This window comes from Ovis canadensis, chromosome 10 (genome assembly GCF_042477335.2).
Source record: "Ovis canadensis isolate MfBH-ARS-UI-01 breed Bighorn chromosome 10, ARS-UI_OviCan_v2, whole genome shotgun sequence".
NCBI lineage: Eukaryota > Metazoa > Chordata > Mammalia > Artiodactyla > Bovidae > Ovis > Ovis canadensis.
This window is the reverse complement of record NC_091254.1, coordinates 58693975-58720616: the sequence shown is the minus strand read 5'-3', so window position 1 is coordinate 58720616 and position 26642 is coordinate 58693975. Positions and strand designations below refer to the sequence as shown.

At 38.2% G+C, this 26642-nt stretch overlaps 1 protein-coding gene across 2 annotated transcripts in view; it reads left to right on the top strand.

The window, feature by feature from the left end:
- Window positions 1–26642, top strand: part of KLHL1 (kelch like family member 1) — a 550504-nt gene that overhangs the window by 325794 nt on the left and 198068 nt on the right. For both annotated transcript variants that reach the window (XM_069602312.1, XM_069602311.1), the window contains one exon: window positions 23664–23876. In XM_069602312.1, coding sequence (XP_069458413.1) covers window positions 23664–23876 — 213 coding nt within the window. The remainder of the gene's footprint in view (window positions 1–23663; window positions 23877–26642) is intronic.

Here is a 26642-nt window from a genome sequence, read left to right as displayed (position 1 = left end):
AATTATCCAGGAAGAGAGCCATAAAAATGTTAACAAGCCTCTTGGCCAGAAGATAATGTAAACCACCTGAGACATTTTGTATAAGGGAGGATATGCAAAAAAGAAAGCCTTGTCTCAATGAGGGTCAGGACTACTGCCCCTGCATAACTCTATTTTTTTATGTACAACTTGGGGTATATAAGCTGATTTTGAAAAATAGTTTTTGCAGTCTTGCACTGATGCTGGGCTTCCCCATGTCGTTCTTTTCTTTTTACTGCTGAATTCCCATCTGGAGCAGGGAGGCTCATCATGTCTACTTATTTGTCCTGGCTTCTAAGATCCGTAAGAGAGAGAACCCAAGGCAGGGCACTCTCCAATATTCAAACAGATGCTGGTGGCCTAATGTAGATGGTGCAAGTTCCTTGTCTGGAACTTTATTGGTCTCCCACATAATCCAAGTTATTCAGCCCTCTTTCTCTACTTAATTTTCCTACTATACTGTTGTTTCCTAATCTAATCTTTTATTAATAAATAAATAAGTTCTCCTCCCCAACTCCGTCCACCCTTTGAATTCCCTGGATCCACCAGGGCTGGACCCCAGCACACAGCTATTTGTAAGGCCTCCCCAGGCAGCCATTTTGCTTTTTTCATTTCTTTTCCATGGGGATGGTCTTGATCCCTGTCTCCTGTACAATGTCACAAACCTCATTCCATAGTTCATCAGCCACTCTATCTATCAGATCTAGGCCCTTAAATCTATTTCTCACTTCCACTGTATAATCATAAGGGATTTGATTTAGGTCATACCTGAATGGTGTAGTGGTTTTCCCTACTTTCTTCAATTTAAGTCTGAATTTGGAGCAATATTGCATAGGAACCTGGAATGTCAGGTCCATGAATCAAGGCAAATTGGAAGTGGTCAAACAAGAGATGGCAAGGGTGAACATCAACATTCTAGGAATCGGCAAACTAAAATGGACTGGAATGGGTGAATTTAACTCAGATGACCATTATATCTACTACTGTGGGCAGGAATCCCTCAAAAGAAATGGAGTAGCCATCATGGTCAATGAAAGAGTCCAAAATGCAATACTTGGATGAAATCTCAAAAACGACAGAATGATCTCTGTTCGTTTCCAAGGCAAACCATTCAATATCATGGTAATCCAAGTCTACGCCCCAACCAGTAACGCTGAAGAAACTGAAGTTGAACAGTTTTATGAAGACCTACAAGACCTTTTAGAACTAACACCCCCAAAAGATGCCCTTTTCATTATAGGGGACTGGAATGCAAAAGTAGGAAGCCAAGAAATACCTGGAGTAACGGACAAATTTGGCCTTGCAATGCGGAATGAAGCAGGGCAAAGACTAATAGAGTTTTGCCAAGAAAATGCACTGGTCATAGCAAACACCCTCTTCCAACAACACAAGAGAAGACTCTTCACATAGACATCACCAGATGATCAACACCAAAATCAGATTTGCTGGGGTCCAGCCCCGGTGGATCCAGGGAATTCGAAGGGTGGATGGCGTTGGCATGAGAAAAACTTATTTATTGATTGATATAAGATTAGATTAGGAAGAAATAGTGTAGTAGGAGAATTAAGTGGAGGAAGAGGGCTGAATAGCTTGGATTACTTGGAAGACCAATAAAATTCCAGACAAGAAATTTGCACCATCTCCATTGGGCCACCGGCACTCGCTTGAATATCTAAGGGTGCCTCGCCTTAGGCTCCCTTTTGTGCAGGTCTTAACAGCCAGGGCAAGTAAGTATACGTGGCAGGCCTCCGCGCCCCAGGTGGAAATTCAGCCTGAAATTAAAGTAAAGAGCAGAGGGAGGGAAAGAGAGAGAAGAAGAGAGAGAGACATGGAGGGAGCCAGATTCCCAAGAAACCAGGCCGAGAGACTAGTCCGAGAAACTGGTCCAATCCTTTATTGTTCAGAAGGCCTTTTATACTTTAGATAAAACATGGAGATCAATGGGTAACACAAAATTATGTAGCGTTCGCAAGCCAGACTCTTTCTGTATATCATTTTGTATACAAAAGGTCTCAGGTGATTTACATTATCTTCTGGCCAAGAGGCTTGTTAACTTCTTCCTTAGGCTCTCTTCCTTAATGAATGTTAATTTTGTTTCCCCTGAAGTGTTTTTCTTTAATCTACATCTCCTTAAAGCGCTAAAGTTACATCTCTATAGAACAAAGGTGCAGTGGGTTATAACAAAGAAGGTACTTAACTCAAAAATCTAATGTTGCTAATACCAGGTCTACTACTTGTTTTTCTATATACCAACTATATCTACAAATAAAGGATATGAAAACTTAGCAGCAAGCTTTGACTCAACAAATGAAACTTTTAATCAGTCCTATTCTAAAGATTTTGACTCTTCGGAAGCCCCTACATTCCTAAGATGTTTTAAGCTTCCTAGGTCAGGAGGCCTCAAACAATCACATGCGCAGCTGTACGAGTCCTGCAGGCAGGCTAGAAAGCCATCAAAGGGGTTTTTGGATTGAAACACTCTTTCAAATGCAGAAGACTAAAGCCCTGAATTGACTTTTCCCAGAGAATGTCAGAAGAGTGGAAAAGCAGAGCACAAAAACTGGCAGATTTTTGTTGGGGTACATGCTTAGGAATTTCCAGAGGGGCCCCTGAAGTCTGAGCATGCCTTCCGTATGTCAGCTTCCTTCCTCATGACCTTGTCACTGGTGGGATTCCTCACCCTGGCTCCCGGCACAGATTGATTATATTCTTTGCAGGCAAAGATGGAGAAACTCTCTACAGTCAACAAAAACAAGACCAGGAGCTAACTGTGGCTCAGATCATGAACTCCTTATTGCTATAATCCATGGGTTCTCAAAAGATTCAAACCTGACTTAGTGACTAAACAGCAGCAAGTATGTTTTGGATATTATGGCCTAAGTTAGGGGAATGTGCAGGTAGGAATGGTTAAGCCAAACTGGGAGAAAGTATCAACTACACTCAAAGTTGAGTGGGACCTCTCCAGATAGGATGAGAAGGCCCATGGGATTTATCTGTTAGGTGGGATAGCTTTTCCATGCTGTTGTGGCACCTTCTGACAGCAGTGGCAGTCTACAGGCCCAGTTTGGATGCAATCTGAATTTCCTTGGCTGTCCTCCATAGATCCCAATTAATCTATTTACTCTGAGAAAGAGAACAACTCATTCTCCATGTTTAGCTGACAGTCCTGCACTACTCATTCTTTCATTCTCCCTGTTTTAGTGGAGAGGTGAGCATCTATAGATTTAACACAAAAGCTTATTAGTAATACCTAAATTGACCTAAATCTCTTGTCCTCAAAGAAATGGTTACAAGGCTTACTTATATGCCATTCTGATGCCAATCTCAACTAAATAAGCAGACCATTAGCCACACTCTTTGAAACTGTAACATGGTACATTTTGTGGTGGCCTGGAAAACCATGAAGCTCTGCCCATTTTCCACATCTCCTTCACTTCTCTTCAGCAACCAACAGGACTCTTTCCAATTGGATTACAGCCACACTTTCTTAACTGGAAAGAGACATCTGTAAATCAGTCCCATGCAAGGTTTCAACAAGTCACTGTGTCTGAATCCCCATTGGACTAGTGGAGATTATCTCCTCTTGGGAGGCAGGGGAGCATTCCTGGGACCTACCCTTGGAGCTATGGGACAGCAGCTGGGCCAGAAATTACCATTTGCACTTCACTAGAGAAGACTTGTGGTGTTAGATAAGACTCTTGAGAGTCCCTCGGACTGCAAGGAGATCCAACCAGTTCATTCTGAAGGAGATCAGCCCTGGGATTTCTTTGGAGGGAATGATGCTGAAGCTGAAACTCAGTACTTTGGTCACCTGATGCCAAGAGTTGACTCATTGGAAAAGACTCTGATGCTGGGAGGGATTGGGGGCAGGAGAAGAAGGGGACGGCCAAAGATGAGATGGCTGGATGGCATCACTGACTCGATGGACTTGAGTCTAGGGGAACTCCGGGAGTTGGTGATGGACAGGGAGGCCTGGTGTGCTGTGATTCATGGGGTCGCAAAGAGTCAGACACAACTGAGCGACTGAACTAACTAACTAACTAACTAAGAGAAGACTTGAGCCTCCTCTACCAGGTAAATTGAAGTTTCTTTTCAGACCCATGACATGATTGGAATTTCCAAAATCAATACTACTTTAAGACTATGAATCTTGTCACTAGCCACCAGGCCCAATAACAGGCCAATAATTGCCTATCAAAAGATGTTTACCTTTTAGCCACTTCTAGGATCCTATGTGTCCAGAAGACTAAAGGGTAGTTTGCAACTCGTAATAGGTTCTAACTGATAAACTGAGATGTTGCTGTGATCTGTAACTCTAATGGCAAATGTGAGTTGGGGGGTGGGGGGGGGGGGAGGATCCCAGAAAAGAACATACTAAGTAGCTTGATGGAGAGCCTCCAGGGTATACTATTGTTCAGGGCCCCACTCAAAGCCAGTGGCCTTTTTAGTCACCCAGGAGATAAGTATCATCAGATCTTCTTCATTGGGAATGTAAGAGCCTCAATAACCAAATAGGTCTACCAATCACTGGGCCTCCTTTTCTTAAAATGTTTTATTTTGTATTGGGGTATAGTCAGTTAACATGTTGTGATAGTTTCAGGTGAACAACAAAAGGGCATAGCCATACATATACATCTATCCATTCTCTCCAAATTCCCCTTCCATCTGCCAAGACAGAGGGTCAAATTCTTGGCTGTCCTCTCCTCTAAATGAAAGTCTTATTTAGTCCTCTAAATATCATGCTTCTTCCCAAATTTTACCCAGGAATTTTACTTAAGTTGAAAGTTCTTAAAACTTGTGCATGTCAACTATTTTGCTATATGTGGGCAGTAGGGTTCCCAGCCCCTGCTGGGTATGGCCCTTGTTCTCAACTCACCAGGAAGATGTCACCGATAAAGAGAAAGGCTAATCCTCTCTCTTGGAGCAGATAGTTTTTCTAAATCATGACATCTCAATAGATGGCAGGCAGTAGCCAGGGGATTTCAGTTGCCTAGTAGAGGTAAAGTTGTCTTGAATTCCATTTCACATAAAGGAAAACTGAGCTTGATCATCAGGGTGCAGAACCATGCTGATGAAGGCACTTACATCAACTTCTGCATTCTTTCAGCTTGAACAATAGCTTCTATGACACTCTCCATGCCAGTTATTGTCTTGATTACAGTATTGAATTGCCTTCGACAAGTGGTGAATCTTAAAGGCTTTCATGCAGGCCAGATAGGACTATTGAATGGAGAAATAGTCTCACAGAAGAATTTGGTTTCCTTAAGCTCAGAAATAACAGTTGGCATTTCTTTCCTACCCTCCTCATCTGCTATTGCTTTAGGGAGACAGTGTCATTAGACATTGGTAGCTGGATTGGTTCGTAGTCATCCCTATATCCCACTAAGACAGTCTTAACTGGAGCAATTCCCATTAAGGCTTGAGAACAAAGGTGAACAGGAGTACACATAGAGAACACATTCATACCAATAGTGCATTCATTAATAGGATCCATAATAATAAAAGATAGAGAGTTTCAAAAGGATCCACTCTTAGCCAGGACTGAACAAGAGCCCTCCCAGGGTTTGTGGCTTTAGACTCAAACCCAGAGAGCATTATCTGTTTCCCCATCATGGTGACAGGTGACTCAGGCATCAAAGTCACCTGTGCCCTCCTATCCAAAAGACCAATAAAGTAGATCGGGAAGATCTATTGGAGAAGGAAATGACAACCCACTCCAATATTCTTGCCTTGAAAATCCCATGGATGGATGAGCCTGGTGCAGGCTACTGTCCATGGGGTTACAAAGAGTCAGACATGGCTGAGCAACTTCACTTTCACTTTCACTTTCATACCTGAATGGTCTAGTGGTTTTCCCTTACTTCAATTTAAGTCTGAATTTTACAGTAAGGATCTGTTTTACAGCTCATGATCTGAGTCACAGTCAGCTTCAAGTCTTGTTTGTGCTAACTGTATACAGCTTCTCCATCTTCAGTTGCAAAGAATATAATCTGTTTGATTTCAGTATTGACCATCTGGTGATGTCCGTGTGTAGAGTCATCTCTTGTATTGTTGGAAGTTAGTGTTTTCTATGACCAGTGCATTCTCTTTGCAAAAGTCTGTTAGCTTTTGCCCTGCTTCATTTTGTACTCCAAGGCTAGACTTGCCTGTTACTGAAGATATCTCTTAAATTCCTAATTTTTCATTCCAGTCCCCTATGATGAAAAGGACATCATTTTGTTGTTGTTGTTAGAAGGTTTTGTAGGTCTTCATAGAACCATTCAACTTCAGCTTCTTTGGCATTAGTGGCTGGGGCATAGACTTTGATTACTGTGATGTTAAATGTTTTGCCTTGGAAATGAACCAAGATCATTCTGTCATTTTTGAGATTGCACCCAAGTATGGCATTTCAGACTCTTGTTAACTATGAAGGCTACTCCGTCTCTTCTAAGGGATTCTTGCCCATGCATGCATGGTAATTTGCTTCAGTCGTGTCTGACTCTTTGTGACACTATGGACTGTAGCTCACCAGGCATCTCTGTCCATGGGATTCTCCAGGCAAGAATAAGTTTCCACTTCGATTCAGCCTCTTCATTCTTTATAGAGCTATTTCTCCACTCTTCCCCAGTAGCATATTGGACACCTACCAACCTGGGGGGCTCATTTTTCAGTGTCATCTCTTTTTGCCTTTTCATACTGTTCATGAGTTTCTCAAGGCAAGAATATTGAAGTGGTTCACCACTCCCTTCTCCAGTGGATCACATTTTGTCAGAACTCTCTACCATGATCCATCCATCTTTGGTGGCCCTGCATGACATAGCTCATTGTTTTATTGAGTTAAACAAAGCTATGATCCATATGAGGATTCTTATTAGTTTTTGGTGACTGTGCTTTCATTCTGTCTACCCTCTGATGGATGAGGATAAGAGTCTTCTGCAAGGTTCCTGATGTAAGAGCCAGGCTATGGATAAAACTGAGTCCTGCTCTTGTGCCAAAGCAATGCTCAGTAAATATTTAATTCTAGAGATCACTTCAAGAAAATGAGAGATACCAAGGGAATGTTACATTCAACGATGGAAACAATAAAGAACAAAAATGGAAAGAATATAACAGAAGCAGAAGAGATTGAGAAGAGGCGGCAAGAACACACTGAAAAAATTGTACAAAATATGTCTTAATGACCTGGATAACAATGATGGTGTGTTCACTCACCTAGAGCCAGATATCCTGGAGTGTGAAGTAAAGTGGACCTGAGAAACATTACTATGATCATATCAAGTGGAAGGGATGGAATTCCAGTTGAGCTATTTGAAATCCTAAAAGATGATGCTGTTAAAGTGTTGCACTTAATATTCAAGCAAATGTGAAAAACTCAGCAGAGGCCACAGGACTGGGAAAAAGATCAGTTTTCATTTCAATCTCAAAGAAAGGCAATGCCAAAGAATGTTCAAACTACTGCACAATTTTTCTCATTTCACATGATAGCATGGTAATGCTCAAAATCCGTCAAACCTAGGCTTCAACAGTACATGAACTGAGATCTTTCAGATATGCAAGCTAGAACCAGAGATCAAATTGCCAATATTCTGGATCATAAGAACAACAAGAGAATTCCAGGAAAAAAATAAAAATCTACTTCTGCTTCATTGCCTATGCTAAAGCCTTTGTGTGGATCACAACAAACTGTGGAAAATTCTTAAAGAATGGGAATACCAGACCACCTTACCTGCCTTATGTGAAATCTGTATGGAGGTCAAGAAGTAATAGAACTGGAAATGAAGCAGTGGATTGGTCAAAACTGAGAAAGGAGGACATCAAGGCTGTATATTGTCACCGTGTTTATTTAATTTTATAGAGTACAACATGCATAATACCCAACTGGATGACTCACAAGCTGTAATCAAGATTGCTGGGTAAAATATCACTATCTTCAGATATGTGGATGACATCATGCTAATGGAAGAAATTTAAGAGGAAGTAAAGAGTCTCGATGAAGATGAAAGAAGAGACTGAAAAAAACTGACTTAAACTCAACATTCAAAAAACTAAGATCATGGCAGCTGGTCAGATAACTTCATGACAAATAGATCTGGAAAAAATGGAAACAGTGACAGACTTCATTTTCCTGGGCTCTAGAATCATTGCAGACAGTTACTGTAGCCATTATAATAAGGTTGCTTGCTCTTTGGAAGAAAAGCTATGACAAACCTTGACAGTGTATTAAAAAGTAGAGCCATCACTTTGCTGACAAAGGTTTGTATAGTTAAAACTGGTCCATATAGTCAAAGCAGGTCCCTATATTCAAGCGACTGGTTTTTCCAGTAATCATGTACCAATGTGAGAGTTGGACCATAAAGAAGGCTGAGAGCTGAAGAATTGATCCTTTTGAATTGTGATGCTGGAGAAGACTCTGGGAGTGCCTTGGACAGCAAGATCAAACCATTCAATCCTAAAGCAAACAATCCTGATGCTGAAGCTGAAGCTTCAATACTTTGGCCACCTTATGGGAAGAACCAATTCATTGAAAAAGATTCTGATGCTGGAAAAATTGAGGGCAAGAAGAAAAGGGGCAACAGAGGATGAGATGGTCCAATGATATCATTGACTCAATGGACATAAGTTTGAGCAAACTCTGGGAGATAGTGAAGGACATGGAAGTGTGTCGTGCTGTATTCCATGGAGTCACAAAAAGCTGGACATAACTAAGCGACTAAACAAGAACAGCAAAGATCTCTTCAGGCTCTAAAATGAATTGATCTTGGAGGGCTCCACATACATTTTCACTAAAGTCATAAGCCTTAATTACTCACTGCATTACAGGATGTCTGTCTTTGTCAGGGGACAGCTTAGAGCTAACTTACAGCATAACTTGATGCAACCCAGTATAAGGATCCAATGGTTTGGGGCCTCATTACCATAGGACCATGAGGAATAGTCAGGGGCTGTTTTCCTAGCATTCTAATACTATTTTGGGGTTTCTAATTTGACTCACAGGTAAGTATGACTAGGGACTTGTGTGTGTCTGTGTGTCTGTGTCTGTGTGTGTGTGTGTGTGTTAGTCACCTAGCCATGTCCAACATTTTGCAACACCATGGACTATAGCCCTCCAACCATCTCTGTCCATGGAATTCTCCTGGAAAGAATACTATAGTGGGTTATTCCCTTCTCCAAAGGATCTTCCCAACCCAGGATTGAACATGGGGCTTCTACATTACAGATAGATTCTTAACCATCTGAGCCACCAGGGAAGCCCTGACCAGGGAGTTAGGGGCTAACTAAAGAGAGGGATCAGTGGTCCCCTTAAGAACTGAAAGTTTTCTGTAAACAATTTGTTAAATAATGTCTTATCATTCAATTCTAATTAAATTAGTTATGAATAGATGATCACCTTTGAGAACTTTAAACTCAACTAGATAATGTTAATTTTCTGTTGATCAGATAACCAAATTTTCCTTCTCATTTCTTCAATCATAATAAACCTCAACAATATTTTGAACTGAATGGGGGTGTGGCCACATATTTTCACCTTTATATTTAATTTCCTGATACATAATTTAATATATTTAGATGTGCAGTAAATTTAGCTGAATGACAGATTTGGTGAGGGTCATGATTCATCCACCAGCTTTAACCACTAAGTGCTTAAATAGATAGCAAGCATGAAAAATTGATAAACCTGACAGGGAAACTGGTAGGAAGAATTTTAAAAATGCCTTTCTCTGCCAAAATCGCCTGGTTATTCAATCAAACACTAATCTAGATATTGCTCTGAAGGCACTTAGCAGATTGAACTGAGTTGACTAATCAACCAACTTTAAGATAGAGTTATCTGGGATCATTGTATCATGACATGAGTGACTAAACACGAAAACAAAGCCAGGAGAGTCAGAGAGAAGTGGCAGAGTAATGAAGTTGAGGCTGAGGGCAGGTAGAAGAGACTGGCAATGTGAAGACTCAACTTGCCTTTGATTAGGGCTTCGCTGGTGACTCAGAGGTTAAAGCATCTGCCTCCAATGCGGGAGACCCGGGTTCGATCCCTGGGTCCGATCCCTGGGTCGGGAAGATCCCCTGGAGAAGGAAATGGCAACCCACTCCAGTATTCTTACCTGGAGAATCCCATGGACTGAGGAGCCTGGTGGGCTGCAGTCCACAGGGTCACAAAGAGTCGGACATGACTGTGTGACTTTAATTACTTACTTAACCTGCCTTTGCTGTGTTTAAAGATGGAGGAAGGAGTATGAGGTAAACAAAGCAGGAAGCTGAGAATGACCAGCAAAGAGGCAGCTAGGAAATGGGAAGCTGGATCCCAAAACCACATAGGACTGAATTCTCCCACAACCTGAATGAACTTCTAAATAGATTCATTCTCAAACACTCCAAACATATAGATCCTTGTCTACATTTTAATTTTGCTCTTGTGAAACCTGGAGCAGAGAATCAGCTCAGCTGAACTTTTCGTGGACTTCTGACTTCCAGAACTATCAGGTAATGTTTTTCAGTCGCTAAGTCATGTTTGACTCTTTTGCGATCCCGCCAGGCTCCACTGTCCATGGGATTTTCCAGGCAAAAATACTGGAGTGGGTAGCCATTTTCTTTTCCAGGGGAATATTTCCAACCCAGGAATCGAAACCACATCTCCTGAATTGGCAGGATTCTTTACTACTGAGCCACCTGGGAAGCCCTTGTGAGATAATAAATGGATGTTTTTGTGAAGCCAAAAAATTTGTTACAGCAGTGATAGGAAATAAATATACAAAAAAAATTTATGTTAAATAATCAGAAAATAGTTATTTAATAGTTTTATTAAATGTAAAAATGTATATTTAGAGTATTTTTAGAAATAAAGAATGACCATTTCCATATTTTTTAATTGAAATTCACTCTTTATTTTTTTCCTGTCTATTCTTCACCTCAGCTTTTTTTTTTTTTAGTTTTTTTATTTTCTAAATTTTAAAATCTTTAATTCTTACATGCATTCCCAAACAAGAACCCCCCTCCCACCTCCCTCCCCATAACATCTCTCTGGGTCATCCCCATGCACCAGCCCCAAATGACCATTTCCATATTGAAACTCTCTGGGATGGCAATGCACATAGTCTGTGACGTGTGAACTTCTGTTTTTTCACAACAGTTCTTGTCTCACTTTGCTGCATCTCATTTATAATAATATTCTGTGGAATTATGCTTGGCACCAACTTGTATATTTAATGATTGCATGTAACAATATATGTTGTGATGCAGCTAATGGTTATTTTATTTGCTGAGACGTAAATCAATGACATGTGCCAAGTTATTATCTGGCAAAATCAGAGGACAATTATTACATATATGAACAACTACTAACAGGATTATCTTTCATTATCCCAATTATTTTGCATAAAGTAATGTATTCTCTTTCATTAATTTCCATTTCATTGTTTTTTGGAAGAATTTTTTATAGCTTTGAACTTTACTTGATTTTTTTAACAATGATTATGTCTGCTGTTTAAATTTTTTAAAAATAGATTAATACAAGTGAAGTTGCTCTGCTGTGATTTTTTTAACATTGATTATGAATTAGTATACTTCAGAATGGAAATAGTCTAAATCATTTTATTAAGCCATACATGTATTAAGAATTACAATTAAAATTTCACATGCTTCTGTAGAGACAATTTAGACCTTAATATTGCAAACCTGTAATGTATGGGGAAAGCTAACGCTGATATTCACTGCTAAATAATGTGATTATGTAAGCAAAATCCATACCAATTGCTTTCTTTCCTACACATAATTTTTACCCCAGTTTTTTGAGTATTTCAGATTATGCATATAATAGTCATTTATTCTTACAGGCTTAACAACAAAAGACTATATAAATCTCGGTTGACAAAACAATCCTGTTTTGTCCTAAAAAAAAAAAAAAAAGCACAAACCTGTTTGCTGTTGAAAAGGATAAACTTTCTTTCAGTTTGTTCTAAGTACAGACTATGTACTACCAGACTATATACATCCTTACGTGTCAAAGTAGATTCTAAAAGTCAACCTGCTGCAAGTTGAGCGAAGACAGAAATATCTAGAAATAAAAATTTCTTTTTCTTTCAAAGTTGTAGAGGATTATTATTTTTATATTTTCATCAAGTAATGTAATTTATTGCAGAAAACACTTATGTGATCAGATGGCCTGGATGCTTTGCTACAATGAAAGAAATGCCTTTGAACACCTTTGTGTGTGTGTGTGTGTGTGTGTTAGTCGGTAAATAATATCCTGCTCTTTGTGACCCCATGTACCTCACCTGCCAGGTTCCTCAGTCCATGGAAATCTCCAGGCAGGAATAGTGGAGTGGTTCATTAAATAGACATTTCTCTGAAGAAGACATATGGATGGCTAACAAACACATGAAAAGATGCTCAACATTACTCATTATTAGAGAAATGCAAATCAAAACCACAATGAGGTACCACTTCACACCAGTCAGAATGGCTGCGATCCAAAAATCTGCAAGCAATAAATGCTGGAGAGGGTGTGGAGAAAAGGGAACCCTCTTACACTGTTGGTGGGAATGCAAACTAGTACAACCACTATGGAGAGCAGTGTGGAGATTCCTTTAAAAATTGCAAATAGAACTGCCATATGACTCAGCAATCCCACTGCTGGGCATACACACAGAGGAAACCAGAATTGAAAGAGACACGTGTACCCCAATGTTCATCGCAGCACTGTTTATAATAGCCAGGACATGGAAACAACCTAGATGTCCATTAGCAGATGAATGGATAAGAAAGCTGTGGTACATATACACAATGGAGTATTACTCAGCCGTTAAAAAGAATACATTTGAATCAGTTCTAGTGAGATGGATGAAACTGGAGCCGATTATACAGAGTGAAGTAAGCCAGAAAGAAAAACACCAATACAGTATACTAACACATATATTTGGAATTTAGAAAGATGGCAATGATGACCCTGTATGCAAGACAGCAAAAAAGACACAGATGTGTATAGTGGACTTTTGGACTCAGAGTGAGAGGGAGAGGGTGGGATGATTTGGGAGAATGGCATTGAAACTTGTATACTATCATGTAAAAATCGAATCACCAGTCTATGTCCGATGCAGGATACAGCATGCTTGGGGCTGGTGCACGGGGATGACCCAGAGGGATGTTGTGGGGAGGGGTGTGTGGGGGGGTTCATGTTTGGGATCACATGTACACCCGTGGTGGATTCATGTCAATGTTTGGCAAAACCAATACAGTACTGTAAAGTAAAATAAAGTAAAAACAAAAATTTAAAAAAAAAAAAGAAGAAGAAGAAGAAGAAGAATAAAGATCATGGCATCTGGCCCCATCATTTTATGGCAAACAAATGGGGGGAAAAATGGAAACCAAAAAAATAAATAAATAAATAAAGTTTGAATACATACGTAGGCTAAATTCTCATGGTTAATTTGGCAACAATACTGTTTCTTGCAGAACAGACACAAACATCTGGCTTTCATTAAGACTGTCCAGAGATTTTTTACTTTCCTCCTAACTTTTCCTGCTGCTGCCATTCTCAGTTATTTCTATAAGACACCAAAAGAAACCTGGCAAATACTGATGCAGGGCAATTTATGAAGAAGGGGGAAAAAGACAGGTTTGGCCTCTGCTAAGGAGTAAATGTGTCTAATGTTAATAATTATAAAAAACAATACTATTACTCTAATAATTTATGCAAGCAGTGTTACATAGTTTACAAAGCAATTACATGTTTGACAATAGTAATATCAAACCTTTCCCTCCCCAACAAAATGGATGTATACCTGTTTAGCTAACTGGGTTTGTTTTTCTTAGTGGTGTGCATAAATGCTCAGTCATGTCCAACTGTTTGTGACAATATGGACTGTAGCGCATCAGGCTCCTCAGTCCATGGGGTCCTCCCAGCAAGAATACTGGAGTGGGTTACTATTTCCTCCTCCAAGGGATGTTCCTGACCCAGGGATCAAATCCATGTCTCTTACATCTCTTCCATTGGCAGGCAGATTCTTTACCACTATCTCTACTTGGGAAGCTCCTTCTTGGTGGTAAAGTTTTATAAATTATTTCTAAACACTTCCTTAAGTTAATTAGTAGATAATATGTATCACACATTACAATTCTTGAATAGTATGCCTTCAGAAGCAGAAGTAGACAAAATCAAGAATTTCAAGAATCACCCCAAAATAATTTTGCACATACTTTACATAGTATTGCATGACTTAGGAATTTTTTTCCTCCTAATTTTTTTGCCCTAATTTGCTTGATAGCAAGTTAAAAAAGTTTCCTAGGTAGGTGTTTGTTATAGAACCTATTTTCAAGGTGAAGAGATGATATATCAGAGCAATTAAATGTCTTTGCCTAGAAAATCATGATTAGGAAGTATTATAATTGAGGGTTTATCCAATTCTTTTTACCAAAAAAAAAAAAAAAAAATCTTCCCACCAAAATTTCTAATGCATCTTATCTCTTTAGCAGCACTTTTTCAGAAAATACTTCCAGTCATAGACATGTATTTCTTAAGGAACTTATAACAAAATTATCTTTTCCCACTTATAAACTTGAAAGATGACCATCGGAAACCATTTTTGATGCTGGATAAATTTTGGGGGTTATTATAAAATGCTTCTTTTGAAATTTGTTGCTCAAGTATTTTGGGAAAAAATTCTATCAACAAAGTAAACATATTTGCTGCTAAGTCGCTTCAGTTGTGTCCGACTCTGTGTGACCCCATAGATGGCAGCTTACCAGGCTCCCCCATCCCTGGGATTCTCCAGGCAAGAACACTGGAGTGGGTGGCCATTTCCTTCTCCAAGACATATTTAGTGGGTGGTAAAAATTAACTATGAAAACGCAAATTTTCATTTTAGTTGTCTTTCCTGGTGGCTTAGTGGCAAAGAATCTGCCTGCACTATAGATAATATGGGTTTGATCCCTGGGTAGGAAAGATCCCCTGGACAAGGAAATGGCAACCCACTCCAGTATTCTTGCCTGGACAGAAGAACCTGGCAGGCTACAATCCTTGGGGTCAGAAAAGAATTGGACATGACTTATGGACTAAACAACCACAACAAAGGAAATGAAAGCAGATATTTCAGAGAAAATTCAGTGAAAATTATGTCTTCTCCTTGGCTTACTTTTCTGATTTTGAGGATTAAAATCATTCAGAGAGATTAAAAAGTAATAATTATTTCATCTTTATAACATGTAAATCAGAATTAAATATTAACCTTCATGTATGTGTAATGATAATCAATACAATAATAATATATTTGCCCTAGAAACAATGTGAGAAATTGCAAGAAAGACAATTTTACTTCAAAATGAGTTCAATTTTCTGACAGTTATTCAACAGTAGTATAAGTTTTCTTCCAGTGGTAGATTTCCTACTGCTGAACATAATCATAGGGCAAGCATTGCACAACATTATGTACTGTGCAGATTAAGTGACTTCAAAGATTGCTTCCATTTTGAGATGATGTGAAGTCACAGAAATTTTTATTTCTTAACCCTGCTAAGTAATGATATGAGTATTAGACTGGATAACATAAACATTATTTAGTATTCTCCATATCTATGGTTCTATGAGAAATATTTCCTTGTTTTGGAATTGTTATTTCATAGAGAAAAATTATGTATCTCCCAACTCAAATTCCTCCTTGGCCTCCTTTATTTCATGTGCATTTTCATCCACTGGACTTCATGAAATCTCTCAATTTTGTTCTTTTGTCATAAAATGTATATACTTCTCTTTCAACATCATGTTGTCTTCCTCATTGGAAAGTAAGTGTATTAGGAGGCGGAATCCTTTTCTTTATTATTTTTCTTGTCCTTCTATTCTTAGTATTAAACACATACTAAGCATAGAAAAAAGATAAAAGTTTGTTGACTGAATATTAGTAAAGAGAATAGGGAAGATAAAGAACTATGAACTTGAATGCAGCTCCAGTAAAAGCCTAAAAGGAAGGGTAAGCTCTGATGCAGAACAGCTACTGGCTAATGCTTATATAATACTTGCTATGTATCAGGTATTTTTCTAAGAAAAATATTAATCTCCAAGCTTAATCCTCACAGGACTTCCCAGGTGGTGCTAGTGGTAAAGAACCCACCTGCTAATGCAGGAGATGCAAGAGACACCGGTTTGATCCATGGTTGGAGAAGATACCCTGGAGAAAGAAATGGCAACCCACTCCAGTATTCTTGCCTGGAGAATCTCAGGGACAGAGGAGCCTGGTGGGCTATAGTCCATGGGGTCGAAAAGAATCTGACACGACTGAAGCGACTTAGCACACTTAATCCTCACAGTAGTGCTACTATTTTTATCCTCATTTATAGGTAAGGGACTTCCCACGTGGCTCAGTGGTAAATAATCCACTGCCAAAGCAGGAGACATGGGTTCAGCCCCTGGAAAATCCCCTGAAGAAGGATATCCCAAACTTGCTTGGGAAATCCTATGGACAGAGGAGCCTGGCAGGCTGTAGTCCATGGGGTTGAAAAAGCATCACACACGACTTAGCAAATAAACAAAAACAGCTAAGAAACCTAAATTCCTAATGTGCAGCCAGCAGATAGTCAGGTAAGGATCTAAATCCTGACCAATTTACTAAGTCAATACTAATCTATTGAGTCTCCCTAATTACCAGGCTACATTATGGGATCCAGTTATACCAAGAACGAGTTGGAAACATGATTCAAGTAAGCACTCAGGAATCGGGGTGCATAACATTGCATAGATCTAAGTAAGTAAGCAAGTCTAAACTAGATGGGCAGAAAGAACAAGAAGAAGAAGAAGAAGAAATAACAGAAGGATGCATAGCCCAGGTAATACAACAAGATGAAAGACTGAATTCCTAATCTCATCCCTATCTTGACTAATGGTATGACTATGTATGAGTGCCTCTGAGCCCCAGGATTCTTATCTGTAAAGTAACAAGGTGTGACTATCTCCTAATGAATCCCTTCCCTTTGAACTCCGAGGTAGTGCTCAAGAGCTTAGGCAGCAACTTTGACACAAGCATTAAAAATTTACAGAAGCCAAACAATCAAAAGCCCAGGAAAATTGGTTTTAACCTGAAAGGTTAGAGTCTTGACAGTAAAACCAGTGTGGCAACTTTAAGGTGTTACTTCTTAGCCCCTGATAACTTGGGAGAGAATTATCTCTCCCTGCTCTGCATTTTTAGAAAGTTTAAATTTTAGAGGGGATGGGGGAAACGTATGTAAAGAGAAGTTGATCCAGAGATCAGACCACTTTTTCCTATCCCTGACACTCATTTGGGTCATGGGAAAGCTAGCTAATATTTCTCTTTTTTTAACTGGTTTTATTCATTTTTATTTGAAATTAATTTTATTGGAATATAGTTGCTTTATGGCACACCTCTCCAGTGGTGTGGCCACTCCATTTTCCTGCCTGGAAAATCCCATGGATGGAGGAGCCTGGAAGGCTGCAGTCCATGGGGTCGCTGAGGGTCAGACACAACTGAGTGACTTCACGTTCACTTTTCACTTTCATGCACTGGAGAAGGAAATGGCAACCCACCCCAGTGTTCTTGCCTGGAGAATCCCAGGGACGGTGGAGCCTGGTGGGCTGCCGTCTATGGGGTCACACAGAGTCAGACACGACTGAAGTGACTTAGCAGCAGCAGCAGCAGTTGCTTTATAATGTAGTGATAGTTTCTGCTGTACAGCAAAGTGAATCAGTTACACATATACATATATCCTTTTTATTTTATTTTTTTAAATTTCCTGACCCAGCAATCCCACTGGTGGGCATAGCCACCAAAGAAACCAAAACTGAATGATATACATGTACCCCAATGTTCATTGCAGCACTGTTTATAATAGCCAGGACATGGAAGCAACGTAGATGTCCATCAGCAGATGAAGGGTTAGGGTTAGGTTTAGGGTTAGGGTTAGAGTATGAAAGCTGTAGTACATATACACAATGGAGTATTACTCAGCCATTAAAAAGAATATATTTGAATCAGTTCTAATGAGGTGGATGAAATTTGAGCCTATTATACAGAGTGAAGTAAGCCAGAAAGAAAAACACCAATACAGTATAATAATGTATATATATGGAATTTAGAAAGATGGTAATGATAACCCTGTATGCAAGATAGCAAAAAAGACACAGGTGTATACAACAGGCTTTTGGACTCTGTGGGAGAGGGAGAGGGTGGGATGATTTGGGAGAATGGCATTGAAACGTGTATAATATCATATATGAAACGAATTGCCAGTCCAGGTTTGATGCATGATACTGGACACTTGGGGCTGGTGCACTTGGACGACTCAGAGGGTTGGTATGGAGAGGGAGGAAGGAGGGGGGTTCAGGATGGGGAACACATGTATATCTGTGGCAGATTCATGTTGATGTATGGCAAAACCAATACAATATTGTAAAGTAATTAACCTCCAATTAAAATAAATAAATTTATATTAAAAAACATAAAAAATAAAATAAATAAAATTTCCCTCCCATTTAGATCACCACAGGTCATTGAGTAGGGTTTCTTGTAATAAACAGTAGCTTCTCATTATTTATCTATATATAAATGAATCCCAGGCTCCCGATTCATCTCACCCCTCTTTCCCCTCTTGGTAACCATAAATTAGTTATCTACATCTTTGACTCTATTTCTCTTTGTCTGTTTTGCAAATAAGTTAATATGAACCATTTTTCTAGTTTCCACATATAAGTGATATTTTAGGATTTTTTCTCTAACTTACTTCACTCTGTATGACAATCTATAGGGCCATCCACATATCTCCAAATGTCACTATTCTGGTCCTTTTTATGGGCCAAATTAATATTAATATTACCCATTGTATATATGTACCATGTCTTTTTGTCCATTTTTCTGTTGATGGATATTTAGGGTGCTTCCATGTCTATCATCATGGCTATCATCATAATGCTGCAATGTAGAGTGTGGTGTACTCTTGACTTATGGTTTTCTCTGGGTAAATGCCCAGGAGTGGGATTGCTGGATCACATGGTAGTTCTATTTTTAGTTTTTTAAAGGAAACTCCATACTGTTCTTCATAGTGGATGTACCAATCTACATTCCTGCCTACAGTTTAGGAGGATTCCCTTTTCTCCACATCCTCTCAACATTCAATGTGTGTAATTTTGTTTGTTTGTTTGTTTGTTTGTTTTATGAAGGCCATTCTGACCAGTGTGAGGTGACAACTCATTATAGTTTTAATTTGCATCTATCTAATAACGAGTGATATGTCTTTGGAGAAATTGCTAGTTAGATCTTCCCCTTGGAAAACTGATATTTCTTAAAGATATCATTCCATAAAATAAAGAGTTTATTCAAAAGATTGGTAATAATTGCCATGTTTTCTCAGGTTTATGTGAGAGATTTTAGCATAATTGTTTTTAGAATTTCTCTTATATGTTATTTTCCTAGGGCTCCCATAACAAAGTACCAAAAACTGGGTAGTTTCAAACAATGAAAATGTATTCTCTTGCAATTCTAGAGGCTAAAATTCTGAAATACAGATGCCGGCAAAGCCCGACTCTCTCTGAAGTTTAGGAAAAATCTTTCCTTGCCTTTTCCAACTCCTGGTGGTTGCTGGCAATCCTTACCATTCCTTGGCTTTTGGCAGCTTGACTTTTACCTCTGCCCCTTTATCTATGTGTTACTATACCTTTGTTTATATGGTCTCCCCCCGTCAGAAAATATTTCTTCCTGTTTCTCATTTTCTAATTTATGCTCCTACCTAATATTTCAGGTCTTTTTGAAAAACAAGCTTTTACAGACGAGGACAGTCATTTCCCATGCTTTGCACATTGTCTAGCTATCCCATGTGTGGTAAACATTTTATGAAAATTGATTTCATTCTTCTCACTACAATTATCCAGGAATAAATGTTAGGTGTTCAATAAATCTGTGTAGAATGAATGATTGAGTGAACTTATAATAAAAATAACATACAAAAAATAAACAGCTCAAAATGTACTTATGTCTCTCATTACTTGATCTTCTCAGGCAACAGAGAGTTAGCTAAGATGTAAGGAAGCTAGTGTGAAAAGATATTTTTTCTTCTTTAGTGAATAAAAACTAATGACACAGTTTATTCGATTCTAGAAGCTAAATTGCAAACAACACAGGAAATATTAGGCAAGCTATCATTGGAGGGAGACCTGATGGATAAGAAAAGAAAAAAAATCTAAAAGAACTTCAGAATGCCAATATATATATAACAAAAATAAAAAAAAACCAATATAATCTATGTGTCAGTATGATGAATTCAGCAATATCCAATATTTTCTTCCAATGTATAGTTTATTTATAGCAATATTTAAAAACAATATTTCTTATTTCCTAAAGATATAGTATAATTTATGCAGATACAAAATTATAAGAATGCAATCTAGATTAGATGTAAGAAAAAAAAAATATGCTGTAGTAATATTAAATGACGCTATTACCAGAGCTGTCTGAAAAAGAAATCAAACCATAAAAGGCTATAGCCTTACTCTCTGCTAGATTTCAATTTGACTCAAAGTTTTTTAGAAGCCAAATAAAAAGATGAATCTGATCAATTTCACAATTTACAACATCCATGATAAAAGCAAACCAATTTACATAGGAGAAGTGCAAGTATTCTTGTTACTAAAATATGAAAGAAATTTCTCCCAAGGGTCATCATAAGAGTACACCATAAAATTGTTCAATGAAATCCTTGAACAATGTCTTTATGATAGGCACTGCTAAAAGTTTCACAGAACTTATTTTTATGGTACCCCTCACTATACACTGATGGTCTAGCTATACAATTCCATGTGTAGTTTAAAAGAGGCATAGATTTTTAAGTAACTGGAATAATAGATGAACAAAAAGTCTTTCAAAGATTCTTTGGAAATTTATTTATCTTATTGCAGCTCTTTAGAGAAATTTGGTAGCATTAAATCTCAGAGCACACAGCTGGCTCATTTAGTAAATAGGTATCGTGCATACGTGTGTGCTAAGTTGCTTCAGCCATTTCTGACTCTTTGTGACTATAGCCTGCCAAACTCTTCTATCCATGGTATTTTCCAAGTGACAATTCTAGAGTGGGTTCTTTGCCCTCCTCCAGGAATCTTCTTGACCCAAGAATCAAACCCTTATCTCTTATGTCTCCTGCATTGGCAGGTGGTTCTGTTCTATTTTGTTGCTGTTGTTCACTTGCTTACTTGTGTCTGACTCTTTGAAACCTCACAGACTGCAGTATGCCAGGATTACCTATCCTTCACTATCTGCCAGAGTTTGCTTAAACTCATGTCCATCAAGTCAATGATAGAATCGGATCATCTCATCCTCTGCCATCCTCTGCCATCCTCTTTTCTTTTTGTCCTCAATCTTTCCCAGCTTCAGAGTCTTTTCCAAATAAGTCAACTCTTCACATCAGATGGGCAAAGTATGCTCTGCTTCAGCATCATTTCTTCCAATGAATATTCAGAATTGATTTCCTTTAGGATTGACTGGTTTGATCCCTTGCTGGCCAAGGGATTCTCAAGAGTCTTCTCTAGGACCACATTTCAGAAACATCAGTTCTTCAGCTCTCAGCCTTCTTTATGGTCCAGTTCTCAAATATTAATGCAACCCACTCCTGTATTCTTGCCTGGAGAATCCCAAGGATTGAGGAGCCTGGTGGGCTACAGTCCATAGGGTTGCAAAGAGTCAGCCACAATCAAGCCACTAACAGTACTACTACTGCTGGATAAAACATAGCTTTTACTATAAAGATTTTTGAATTTTCACAGTATTGTATTAGGCAAACAGGAAACACAGGGAGCAAAATTACTTCATGAAATCAGCTATTCTGTGAGGTAAAATGTAAGAAAAAAATAGCTAAAGACCTGAAAGTAAAAGTTGATTTGCTTTTGTGATAGCTGAAGGCCCTTCAAGCCTTGGATTTGATTCTAAGAACACATTCACAACATGTGTCAGGTCTTGAGCAAACAGGTTTGAATTTGCTCTGACAAACAGATGAATCAGCACTTGCTGCCTCTTCTGCTATGTTTTAGCAGGACACTAAGTCACCAAGGTTTTGGGGGAAGAGAAGTGCACTGATTCAAGTTTTACATTAAAAAAATAATCCTTTTGAGATTTCTGCCACCTTTGTGGCTTTAACACTATCATCTGAGAAGTCTTAGTTATCTTCCTTGGGGTTGTCTCAGGAGACATGGAGGAATGTGGAACAAAAGTAAAGGCCAACAGTCAAATCTTTGTCTTCTCTTACATTTATTAGACACATAAGACACTGTGAGGAAATGCAAGATTTTCAACAAGCAGTTTTTAAAGTGTTTGAAAAACATTGCACTGAAGTTCACTATCTCAAAATTTATTTTTCTCTAAGATCATAAATACATCTATTCAATAAATCTATACTGTTCACTGGCTATGTTCCAGAATCTAGATATAAAAGGTTAATTTAAAGTCTTTGTCTCAAGGAACTCAAAGTTTGTGATAAGATCCCTAAGTACACCAAAAATTACACAGCACTTTGGTAACTGATATGTCATGCACCATACACTGTGCATGCATATAAGATAGGGCAGCCAGATCAAATGGGAGTGAACAGAGAGCTCTTGATATATATATATATATATATATATATATATATATATATGTGTGTGTGTGTGTGTGTGTGTGTGTGTGTGTGTGTAGAGAGAGATATATAGATATCCATATCCATATATATATATATATATATATATATATGGTTATATACATATCCATATTTAGTTTTTGAACTGAATCTTGAAAAATGAAAGCAGTTAGGACAACAAAGATGGCTAATAGCCATTTTAAGCAATGTAGTGAGAATAAGGCAAATCTAATGAGTAATTTTGTGGCAGAAGTGCCAACAAGTTTGGAAACATAATATTTAGAATCAGGAAGAGGTCAGGTCATAAAGAACCAATATGCTTAACCAAAAGATTTGAAGCAAAAAAAAAAACAAAAAAAAAAACACACACGCACACAACGAAAGTTTAGAATAGTGTCAAGAGCATATTTATGTTTTAGAAATATCCTTCTCACAACAATACAGTGGGACCACTAGAGAAGCTAAGGATAGAGTCAGGCAGAGTCATTAGCGAGTATGGCAGCAATCTGCTATAAAATAAATGGAAATATAAATTCAGTCAGAGAAACTGTTAGGAGAGAGGTTTGAGAGCTATTAGGAAGGTGAAATATATGGGATTTTGTGACTTTCTAAGCTCTGTTCTCTTCTTTCCTTTTTGAGTAAACAGTGATGCATCTTATAGTGTTAGATCTGTGTAATTTTATTGCCACTTTCTGATTGATGTATATATAGTCAAGCTTTTAATAAATTGAAATGCTATTTTTTTCATATTCACCAAATCTTACATAGCGGTCCACTTGAAACTTGAACATTTAATCACTTAGTATATTCTGCCTGCATAACAAAGCTCAATGTTATAATCCTACAGTTATTACAAGATCTGTGCTCTCTCAGATACATTTACACTTCAATTACAATTACAATGCTTTCATCTTAACAGCTTCTAGCTTTTGAATGATTACGTCTCAAGGATTATGTTATAATGAAATCAAAGGTTATTGACTACTTTTCTCATTTCTTTCTGGGAGGCTTTGCTAGCTAAATAAAACTGAGGCCAAATTTATGCCAAACTATGTCTCTCCCTCTAGGAAAACATAATGGAAGTTATAAGAAATCAAGAGTTTCTACTGCTTCCAGCTGAGGAGCTCCATAAACTCCTGGCCAGTGATGATGTCAATGTTCCCGATGAAGAAACCATCTTCCATGCATTAATGATGTGGGTCAAATATGACATGCAGAGGAGATGCAATGACTTGAGTATGCTTCTGGCCTTCATAAGACTGCCACTGCTTCCACCTCAGGTAATTAGATGCTGTTTTCATAGTTAAGACTGACTGAAAAATTCTGTGCTAAAATTAAATATTACAGCCAATGTTTTACTATTATTTGATAGGTGATGGTTCTGATTCCCAAATCTGCCACTTACTAAATAATGCCTATATGACTGTAGGAATGTTAATTTCTCTGGTTTAATTTCTTTATCAAATCAAATTATACTACTACACAAAAATTTTATGAGGCTCAAATTAGATAATATATGTAAAGTACTCAATATCAATAGAATATTTTAAAGATTTTTAGAATATTGCAATTATTAATTCTCCACTTCCCTGTTTTGATGATTGATCTAACTACCTGTCTGTCTAGTATCTAGCCTTCTAAGTAAGATACAATAGCATGATCATTTTCTGAAAAATAAATCTCCCTAGAATATTCTTAAAAGCTCAAATCATGGGATTTCAAACCTTTACAGAAGGATAAGATATATTACTGAATGGCAGAGAATTGTGAAGAAACAGCATTTGGCAATTGAGACTATGAAATCTTTAGAATTGGAGCTAAAGAAAATCCACACACCAAATGTACGACCCACCTCAATTTATTGACGAGTTATGCAGGACACAGGTAATATGATAAAATCTCAAGTTCATTCAACTTATAAGAAAAAGCATAATTAATTTTCCCTGATTCAGAGTCTTGTGTCTGTAAATTAACTTCTAATGCTGAAAAATCATCCATGAATAGCATTGTTAACTCAGAGTGTAGTCTAGCATTTCAGGGCATCCAAATATAAGTTTGAAGGTGGCTCTGCCCTCTGAAATGATAGATAAAACTGTGTGTGTGGGGGGGATGTACATTTTGTATGAGGTTTATTAGGAGCCTGTCCATTTGAATCCAAATCACCATCGACATTTTCAACAATTCACATAATACTAAAAAGTGAAGAGAGAGGGAAGTAGGGTCACAGATTAAAAATGGACAGTTAAGAAAAAGAAAATATTGTGCCAAAACTTTGATTTAAATGAACATTTATGAATAAAGTAATAATTGTATTTCATTTGGTTACTCAAATAAAGTAAAAGGAAAGAGAAAATTTATGGAAATCCCACCTAAATGAATTATGCAAATTTATCTTATCTGCTTTATTGACTATGCCAAAGCCTTTGACTGTGTGGATCACAACAAACTGCGGAAAATTCTGAAAGAGATGGGAATACCAGACCACCTGAACTGCCCCTTGAGAAATCTGCATGCAGGTCAGGAAGCAACAGTTAGAACTGGACATGGAACAACAGACTGGTTCCAAATAGAAAAAGGAGTATGTCAAGGCTGTATATTGTCACCCTGCTTATTTAACTTATATGCAGAGTACATCATGAGAAATGCTGGGCTGCAAGAAACACAAGCTGGAATCAAGATTGCTGGGAGAAATATCAATAACCTCAGATATGCAGATGAAACCACTTTTATGGCAGAAAGTGAAGAAGAATTAAAGAGCCTCTTGATGAAGTGAAAGAGGAAAGTGAAAAAGTTGGCTTAAAGCTCAACATTCAGAAAACAAAGATGATGGCATCCAATCCTATCACTTCAAGGCAAATAGATGGGGAAGGAGTGGAAACAGTGAGAGACTTTATTTTGGGGGGCTCCAAAACCACTGCAGATGGTGATTTTAGTCATGAAATTAAAAGACACTCCTCAGAAGGAAAGTCATGACCAACCTAGACAGCATATTAAAAAGCAGAAACATTATATTAAAAAGCAAAGACATTATTTTGCCAACAAAGGTCCATCTAGCCAAAACTTTGTCTTTTCCAGTAGTCATGTATGGATGCGAGATCTGAACTATAAAGAAAGCTGAATGCTGAAGAATTGATGGTTTTGAACTATAGTGTTGGAGAAGACTCTTGAGAGTCCCTTGGACTGCAAAGAGATCCAACCATTCCATCCTAAAGAAAATCAGTCCTGAATATTCATTGGAAGGACTGATGTTGAAGCTGAAACTTCAATAATTTGGCGACCTGACACAAATAACCGACTCATTTGAAAAGACCCTGATACTGGGGAAGATTGAATGTGGGAGGAAAAGGGGATGACAGAGGATGAGATGGTTGGATGGCATCACTGATTCAGTGGACATGAGTTTGAATAGACTCTGGAAGTTGGTGATGGACAGGGAGGCCTGACATGCTGCCATCCACAGGGTTGCAAAGAGTCGGACACGACTGAGCGAATGAACTGAACTGAACAGGCATTTTGGTAACTTGATAAAGAATGGATTGTGAAGCCATGCACTGGATTTGTCTAAATCCCAGATAGGTTCTGATACCAGATATTCTCAGAGCGTGGACACCTCTCTGAATAGAAATGGACAATCATCACGAGTAGCCAAAACAAGCAGGTAGCCATTAACTTATGATAGATAATGTGGTAATTCTTAACTTTGATCCTGCCCACCCATTTCAGCTTTTTTGTTGAAATGTATAGAGCTTGGAGTCAAACTGGTGCTCAAAAATCATCATATATAATAGGACACATACCAGAGGAGGCCCAAAACATGACCAGAGTCCCATCTTTTCACAATATGCCTTTTGTTCATACACTCCTTGTCTACTCTTTTGTCGTTAAGAGTGGGAGTTCCTCCTACATTTACATCTCTATATATTTTTATATCTTCTTCACTGTTATGTCAGAACAAAGATGTACATTCTATTGGCTTGTTCCTAAGCCTATGCTTTACACATAGGTTTTTAATTCTGACTGGTACAACTGCTTTACTTTGATTAATG